This window comes from Sceloporus undulatus, chromosome 8 (genome assembly GCF_019175285.1).
Source record: "Sceloporus undulatus isolate JIND9_A2432 ecotype Alabama chromosome 8, SceUnd_v1.1, whole genome shotgun sequence".
Lineage (NCBI taxonomy): Eukaryota > Metazoa > Chordata > Lepidosauria > Squamata > Phrynosomatidae > Sceloporus > Sceloporus undulatus.
Genome location: NC_056529.1, coordinates 3,136,342 through 3,144,718, shown reverse-complemented (window position 1 = coordinate 3,144,718; position 8,377 = coordinate 3,136,342). Strand labels below are relative to the sequence as shown.

The 8,377-nt window shown below is 41.1% G+C and overlaps 2 protein-coding genes across 2 annotated transcripts in view; one reads left to right on the top strand and one right to left on the bottom strand.

Moving 5' to 3' along the window:
• The window catches only part of COQ9 (coenzyme Q9), a 12,406-nt gene extending 11,955 nt beyond the window's left edge, over positions 1-451 (bottom strand). The window contains exon 1 of the mRNA XM_042438116.1: positions 332-451. Within this exon, the coding sequence (XP_042294050.1) occupies positions 332-398 (67 nt within the window). The 5' untranslated portion in view covers positions 399-451. The remainder of the gene's footprint in view (positions 1-331) is intronic.
• Positions 452-666: 215 nt separating this feature from the next.
• On the top strand, positions 667-8,275 carry CIAPIN1 (cytokine induced apoptosis inhibitor 1). The gene is made up of 9 exons (XM_042480762.1): positions 667-822; positions 2,445-2,614; positions 3,546-3,698; positions 3,929-4,005; positions 4,341-4,509; positions 5,062-5,135; positions 5,410-5,525; positions 5,912-5,981; positions 6,385-8,275. Exons 2-9 carry the CDS (start codon positions 2,458-2,460, stop codon positions 6,493-6,495), a joined length of 927 nt encoding a protein of 308 aa, XP_042336696.1. The 5' UTR covers positions 667-822; positions 2,445-2,457; the 3' UTR covers positions 6,496-8,275.
• Positions 8,276-8,377: the final 102 nt, after the last annotated feature.

Sequence of the window (8,377 nt, the reverse complement as noted above, 5' to 3'; positions counted from 1 at the left end):
GCCCTTGCCTCTGCTGAGGCTGAAGAGTGTGACTCGCCTAAGGTCATGAAGGTGCATCTATACTTCAACCCCAGGCCTCTGTAGCATGGAGCCAGGGAAGCTGAAGCAGTGTCAAACGCATTAACAACTCTGGCTCTACCTCAGAGACCCAAACTCCACATCCCAAGGGACGTTCCTCACCGCCCTTCACCTCACCTTTCCAAGCAAGCCCCAAGGGCAGGGAGAGACCCTCAGTGCCCCGAACCCGGTTCCCTAGAGCCCAGAGAAGAACGAGGGGCGACCCATTTACTTCCCCCGCGGCCTCCCCTTCTTTCCCGCCTGAGTTTCTCACCCTCAGGGCAGCGCAAGAGCCCCCAACCAGCTCGCCTCAGAGAAGCTGCCCTGACAGCCGCCGCCATCTTTGATCAGGCAAAGCAAACCCGCCTCTCCTTTGGGAGACGCGAAGGCTAGGCCGCCATCTTGAAAAGGGCAAACCCCCGCTTCTCTTTCGGAGGCGCGAAGGCCAGGCCGCCATCTTTGAAAAGGGCAAACCCCGCTTCTCTTTCGGGAGGCGCGAAGGCCAGGCCGCCATCTTTGATCAGGCCAGGCCGCCATCTTTGATCAGGCAAACCTTGACTATCTTTGGGAGGCGCGAAGGCCAAGGCGCCATCTTTGAAAAGGGCAAATGGAGGCGCGGCCTACTGCGCTCGCTCGGAATAAACGCCTACAGACGTAGCCGAGGGAGTTGTGACGGAGCGGGGAAGACTTGGCCTGGAGTCGGCGAGGCGAGGGAAGGACGGAGGAGACGGGTTTCTTCGTTTGTGGGGCTGGAAAGGCGGCTGGGTACGTGAGGAAATGCTGGGAGTAGCTAGGCCTAGGCCCCCAAGGCCCTCAGGAAAAGACCTCGAGGCTGGGCTCACCTCAGAACTTGGGGAGGGGGGTGGGCTGGTTTTTACCTCAACTTCACAAATACACCAGCCAGGCAATATATCCTGGAAGTTACCATTTAAGAAAATGTAACTTCTCTAACATTCCTCCCTGTTACCTTGGAAACTCCTCAGGATTGTTTTTCTTGTGATTATTTCTTTTATTATTATTATTATATAGGAAAGTATTTTGCTATTCAGATATATTATATTGGCATTAAGTTTTTTCTTTGGCATTATTTCTTTTATATTATTATTATTATCACCATGATCTGATGCCTTTGGGAGAGCATTTCATCGTTTAGTTATTTATATACATATTATATATAATATTTTCTCTCTCTCTCTCTCACTATATATATATAATTATAATCCTGAGTAACTGATTTTAATTGCATTTTTCTCCACCATCATTATTTTGGTTTCAGCTACTTAACGTATTTATTTATTTACTTAAAGCACATACATTGCCTTGTTCTTGTTGTTGTTTTTAACTTGCAAAGATTTGTTTTATTTCAGGAAACAAGGTTCAATGTCTCGCGAAACTACAGTTCCCAGAATCCCCTAGCATTGAGCCAGGGCAGTTAAAGCGGTCTCAGACTGGATTTATTCCTGCAGTGCGTTTGGGTCCTCCATGGGCCCTGGTTGGTCCTAAGAGCAAAGCATGGTCCCTGAAGCAGCCGCTTCACTATCCTTGCTTTATGAGCCGCTTGGTGCGATCCCAAAGTCGTGGCCTCAGGTGTTCCTCTCCTGCTTCAGTTAGATGCGCTTTATGGCTATGAGGTGGCAATAAAATATGCCTTGGACATGCAGTGGTCAACACACCTTTTATCACATTACGTTGCCCATGTGGTAATTATGTTGTAAACTTTGCAACAAGCCCATAACATAGGCCACTATTACTACCTCAATGCCGGTGGATGAGTAATTTGTCTAAGGCCATCTAGTGACAGCACAGGAGAAGGGAAACATACAGTATATACTCGACTATATGTATAAGTTGAGGGCAAATTAAGGATATTGATTTGACCCGTGGATCGGTTGAGTGTAAAACCCTTGAAAGGATCAAAAAGATGAAGGAAAGGAAACAATGCCAAAGAAATTGCCAAATTCCAGCAGGCATAACTGTTTGCACTCATACAAAACAATTCTTATCTTTACACTTTGGGGAATGGAGGAGTCCTCGTTTTAAATGTGAGTGGATGAGATAAGGGATGCAATAGTATTGTTTTCTATCATTCCTGGTATACCGAAATTTACAGTGCTGTGACAACAAATTTAGTTTCCAATTAGGGAGGTTATAAATGTATGTCTTCTAAGTATAAACTTTGTTGTGTAAGGAATCTTATTTAATATATTGGAGAGAACTGTTGGATAGTTCGTCTTTTCAGGATTTCTCCATTATTGTTGTTTATTTATGTAGTGCCATATGGCGCTTTATGAACAGAAAACACCTCATTTATTATCAGACCTCTTTTCTCTATGCTCAGTTTCAAGTTAATGGCTTTCCCTTCCTAACCTTTTCCTATTCCTTTTCAGTCCAGTAATAGACATGGCAGAATATGGGATCTCCATGGGCCAGCAAGTGGCCATAATTTGGGATAGCCAGTCGTCCCCTGAAGCACTACAACATCTTGTGCAAAATATCCAGGCGGCTGTTGGAGTTGAAGGCCACGTATCTGTAGAAAACGTCAACCAGTTGCTCCAGTGTAAGTGTACCAAAAATGTCCATTATTGCACATGGCATAAATATAATGCTGGGTGGAAATTAATGGACTTTAAGGAACATTCCTCCAGGGGATGGGGGACAAACATCTCATTTGTATTGACCCCAACCTGAGAGAACTTCCCTTCCAACTCTAGTCGCACAGGAGATTTGGGAGATTTAAGAAGGTTGCACTTCATTGCCATGTTTTTTCCACTACCTATGCTATACATCAATTGTGTTAATTTATACAGCATGGGATAACTTGTGGTAATAAATGCACAGGAGATAGATATTTTCATAGTATTTCTGTAGCTGACCCCCCAACCTTGTATGACTCTGGTCTGCACCTATGTTTGGAGGGAGCATCTGATGTGGGAAGACAGTTCATGTAATACAAACATGTTCATCATCATCATCATCATCATTATTATTATTATTTATTTATTTATTGATATCCACCTTCCTCCTGGGACAGGGACTCATGGAGCTCTCAGGTTGCTTAGGTCCAAAACATATTGCAGAAATAATCCAGTTTGAGACTTCTTTAACTGCCCTGGCTCTATGCTAGGGAATTCTTTGATTTCTAGTTTTGTACGACATTTAGCCTTCTCTGTCGGAGAGCTCTGGGGCCACAATAAACTACAATTCCCAGGGTTCCCTAGCACTGAGCCAGGACAGTTAAAGCAGTCTCAAACTGGATTATTTCTGCAGTGTGTTTGGGACCTTAGTTGGGAGAGCGGGAATTGGGAACATGGACATTTTATTCACCGACTGATTTGTACAATGGTACCGTCTGTAAAACTTTGAAGATTTACTGCAGGGACAATATTCTCCCTAAAGTCATCCTGATTACACAACTTGCTCCCATTGTGCATACCTGTAAAAAGACTACAAAATAATTATGTGTATACCTCACCATTTTATCTCTTCAGCATCCCATAAGGAATCCAGTTTTGATGTGATTCTCTCAGGTATGGTACCTGGCAGCTCAACGGTGCACAGTGCAGAAGTGCTGGCTGAAATTGCTCGGATAGCCAAGCCAGGGGGACGTGTCCTTCTGAAGGAAGTGGTGACAACAGAGGCAGGTAAGGCCTTTCTCTGTGGGTCTAAAGGGGTGTTACTGGGTATAAAGTACCATGAATGAGGACTTGTACATGCAGAGCATCATACCAAAAGGCCAGAGCAGAGTTAAATCTGATTTAATTATCAGTTGGTCTGTAGCATCTCTACTGAAAACATCTGGATAGCAATTCATCCAGATAGCATCTTATTCCATACAGTACTTAATTATGGCTTTTGGATTTTTTTGTTCCAGGTAACAACAGCAAACTCAAGACGATAACCAAGCTACCCGCAGCTTTGACCCTCTCTGGTTTAGTGGAAGTAGAGGAGGTATGTGTGCGGATTTTAAACATTGTATAGATTGTGCCAAAAAAGGATATTTGTTTTTAAAAAGACTTATGTTTTTTTTAAAAACTCAGCTGCCTTGAAGCAAATCACAACAAATTTTAAACACAAAATAATACAGTGAATCAGCATTTTATGTTTCAAATTGTCTTTACTTTTGCAACTAGCTTAATTCCATTTAAACTCATCTTTTTATGTTTTAAATGTTGCACTTGTAATTTGTAAGTTCCCATATATCCTGGTTTGGGAGAAAACATGAGATAATGTTGTTGATGATGACAATATGCTATCTCTTTGCTTTGCTTTGCCTTGTATTCCAGCTGCAGAAGGAGACTTTAACAGCAGAACAAGTTCAGTCCATCAAGGAGCGTCTGGGTGTCCAGGGTATTGAGCTTCTCTCTGTTCGGATGGAAGGCAAAAAACCAAATTTTGAAGTGGGATCCTCAAGTCAACTCAAACTTTCTTTTGCCAAGAAACCTGCTGCATCTGGTAAGAAAGAGGTGGATGCAGGTCTCCCCTCTTCAGTATATGTCCATGGACACTATAGAAATTTGAGTTCACCAAACCCTTTGGTAGAAGGTATTATCATGATTGCAGTGGATTTTGACCATGGTGAAATTATAATTGTTATTTTCATCAAGTCAACATTTATTTATGGTGACCCTGTGAATGAGAGACCTCCAAGATCTTATAAGCTCAGGTCTTACAACACAGGGCAGACATGGCTTCTTGGATGAAGTCAGCCCCTGTGAAGCGTGGTCTTCCTTTTTCCCTCCTACTGCCTTTCATTCTACCAAGCATCATCATCTTTTGTAGTGAGTCATGTAGTCTCATGATACATCCAAAGTACAACAAGTTCAGTTTAGTCATCTTTGCTTCTAGCTAGAATTCAGGCTCTGTTTGCTTTTAAGAGTCATTTACCTTTCTTCACCATCCAGTTTTTCATACCCATACATAGAAATCAGAAATACTATGATGAGGTATTCTGTATGTACATTACAATTTTGTTCTCACTGATCCTTCCTACTCTTTTGTGTTTAGAAAAGCCAGCTGTGGATCCCACTGCTGCAAAGCTGTGGACTCTTTCTGCCAATGATATGAATGATGATGACATGGTAAGTGCAAAAAGTATTTACTAAACAAGTTGGGAATGTTCATATTTGATATATGTCAGTTTTATGGATTCCTCCAGAAAGGCATTGTATTTTGTATATTTTTCTTTGTTCTGATGGCTAAATCAGCACCACATTGACGTAAAAAAAATTACAGACTTCTGTAACGAGTATAATAAAGTAGGAACAAACTTTCCAAATTGTGAAAGGACTTAATAGAAACCTAGGTGTTTTAGTTCCATGTGCATCGGAGTACTTATTTGTGACTTAATTTCAGGATTTGCTGGATTCAGATGAGCTTTTGGATCCTGAGGATTTGAAAAAGCCAGACCCAGCTTCCCTCAGAGCCCCCTCCTGCAAGGAAGCTGGAAAGCGGAAAGCCTGTAAAAATTGGTGAGTACTAAATTTTGTGAGCTCAGTGACTCTCAAGATAATGAGAACATAGGCCTGATAAATTGTTGCTCCCAATTAGCAAAAGTTGGGTTTGATGCTTTTTATTTTCCTGTTTTGTACTTTGAATCCTACAATGGAAAAGAGTCACATGAAAATTATATTTTCAAACAGTGATACATAAGATCAGTTAGAACACAAAATGTTTTTTGTTAGAAACCCAAGTAAGAAGCATAGGTATATGAGACGCTCTCTGCTCTACAGCACAACTAGAATAAATTGGGACGGAATAGCCGAAAATGGTGCATGATCGCCATATAGTAACACTACATCTCAGACATTGTCAAACTTGGTTAGATAAATGCTTATGACACCTGTTTCTTCTGCAGCACCTGTGGCCTTGCTGAAGAGCTAGAGCAGGAGAAGAAGAACTTGCAGCCCAAATCTGCCTGTGGCAATGTAAGGACATCCATTTATTAAACTGTTCATTCATATTGTTTCTCTTCTCCTTTTATCAGGAGCATTTAGAATTTAATGCCATAAACACCATTACGCAGACATCTAAATTTTTAGTAGATACATCTTTCCTTGAGCTGCAGTGTTTTCATCAGATCAGTTTTAGAGCAATCCGTTTCAAAAGGACTTTTTAAATTAACCAGTCCTGTGGCATAAGATTTAATTTTCCATTTTAAAGAAACAATGAATATAGGCTGCAGATTGTTTGAAGGCTTTTATATGAGGCATTTCTTATCAGCAGACAGTAAAGTAATATTTAATAAGCCACTTCCCACTTGGAAACAGACAGAAATTGTGAAGATCTACCTTTGGCAAAGTACTAACCGAGTCTGTCTTCTCTCCGCAGTGTTACCTGGGGGATGCCTTCCGCTGTGCCAGCTGCCCTTACCGGGGCATGCCAGCCTTCAAACCTGGGGAGAAGATCCTCCTAAATGAAAACAGCCTTCATGATGCCTGAGACAGAGACGGCCCCAAGCCTCTTTTGGCATGCAGCTCATTCCTTGTCTTCTAGGCTCTCCATTTGCTTATCTAAAAATGAGAGTAGAGACTTCATGCGGAAGACAAACAAATAAGCCACTGTACGCTAAAAGGAAGGACTTAGTATCCCAGTTAGCTTCTGAGTAGCTGGTAATTTTCAGTATTCACTGCTGTCCTGTTCATAAATACACATTGGTGAACATCTATGTTGGTGATGGTGGCTTTTAGCTTCTAGTTGCTGGGCATTGTAATATGCCCTGGAGGAAAACACAGATTTGCTGACAATTGACATCAGTCATATCATCTTAGAAATTCTGGAATTTTTTTAAAGCTTATTTTTATTATTTGTCTTACTGAGCTAACACACAAGTCCATTTTTAAAAACTGGACGGGGCTGCCAATTTCGGCACAAGAGAAGCGTAACAAAATCTAAGATAGGAGGGTAAGGGGTCAGTTACAAGGTCACAGATTCATAGTACTTGTTTCTTCATTTGGTGTCATTGAAATGGTATAAGGATCTGAAATTAAACTCTCAACATGAGCTCTCTTGTTTTCTTTTACTATTCCCAGTTAGAGTGAAATCCTGCCTTTGTTTATCAGGAAATATTGTTGAGTAGAGCTTACACTTGGGTAAAACACACAATTTTGCTTGCTTTTCAGCAGTCCTTTTTTGCTTTTGAACAAGGCTTCCTTTACAAATTTGTTCATTTAAAGCATTCATGTGCCACTTCTCAGCCATTCTGGAACCTCTGAGGCATTCTGCAGTTTATTTGCCCAAGTGACTAAAACCCTTCCAAACCTTCCGTTTGCTGTATGAAAGAGGAATAAATTACACTTGTGAGTAATTCATGAACATAGTTCTTTGGGAACTAGATAGAGCCTGGAGAACAGGGTGCCATAATGCTAAAATAATGTGCTTTTGCCTCTCACTAGCTTCATGTGACTTGAGCACATTTAATTGCTTAGAATTGACAAATCTGCTTAGGTTTCCTTGATTGCATTGATACAGGTCTAAGCTTTAGCTTGGAAAGTATTACCATCAGGGTACTATGCTGTGATCACAGAGGATTCTTGCTTTCCATTAATCTAATTCAGTCCAAAGAAACCATTTTTCTTAATGGTTTGGTTCTTGCGAGTTATGCACCAGAGTATTGTGTGACATTGATGATGTACTCCTCTTCCTTGTGTTCCACATTACTATCATTTCTCTTAAATGCCTGCATGAGTAACTTTGCAACATGCCTCTGTGCTGAGAGCCACTCGAAAGTCCCTAAGAATTAAGAGTTGTGAAAAACTATCTAGATCTTCATCTTGAGGAGATAGACTGTATGTGTTTCCACTCAGTTAAGGTCAGTAACTTATTTTTTAAGTCCCTGTGTTTTCTGAGAGTCTGGAACCAACTACTATTTTACCTTAGCGCAACAGTTTTTCTGAGACTACTGACTCCATTTGTATATACTCAAAAGCAATTTCAGTAACTGGTGTTGGAAAGGCTGTAGGGTGGCAGATCATCCATTCCTTTTTCCTGCTTGTAATTCTGTTTTGAAAACTATATTTATTGTATACACCTGTTTCATCTAATAGGGGTTAAAATAGGACAGCAAACATAGTAGTATGAGAGGAGAACAGGATGCATTGCTGTGTGAGTTTCCTCTGACTTCACTTTCTTAGGAATTCTACAATGATGTAGACATACATAAACAGGTACCAATGAGGAAATTAACTGTTGCGACTAAGAATAAAGGAATTGTGTAAATTAACATTGTTGCTTGTTCTTTGGGGTCAAGGAGGAGTTATAGTAGTGACCCACTGTTTTTCAGTTTGGTTTGCCTTGAAACCTACTCCATGCGGAGAGGCAGTGA

What these genes read in the sequence shown, in the direction of transcription:
- CIAPIN1 (XM_042480762.1), top strand. Translation starts at nt 2,458, where the DNA reads ATGGCAGAATATGGGATCTCCATGGGCCAGCAAGTGGCCATAATTTGG. An exon ending in CGTCAACCAGTTGCTCCAGT is followed by an intron (nt 2,615 to 3,545) that starts GTAAGTGTACCA and finishes TTATCTCTTCAG; the next exon opens with CATCCCATAAGGAATCCAGT. An exon ending in CCAAATCTGCCTGTGGCAAT is followed by an intron (nt 5,982 to 6,384) that starts GTAAGGACATCC and finishes TTCTCTCCGCAG; the next exon opens with TGTTACCTGGGGGATGCCTT.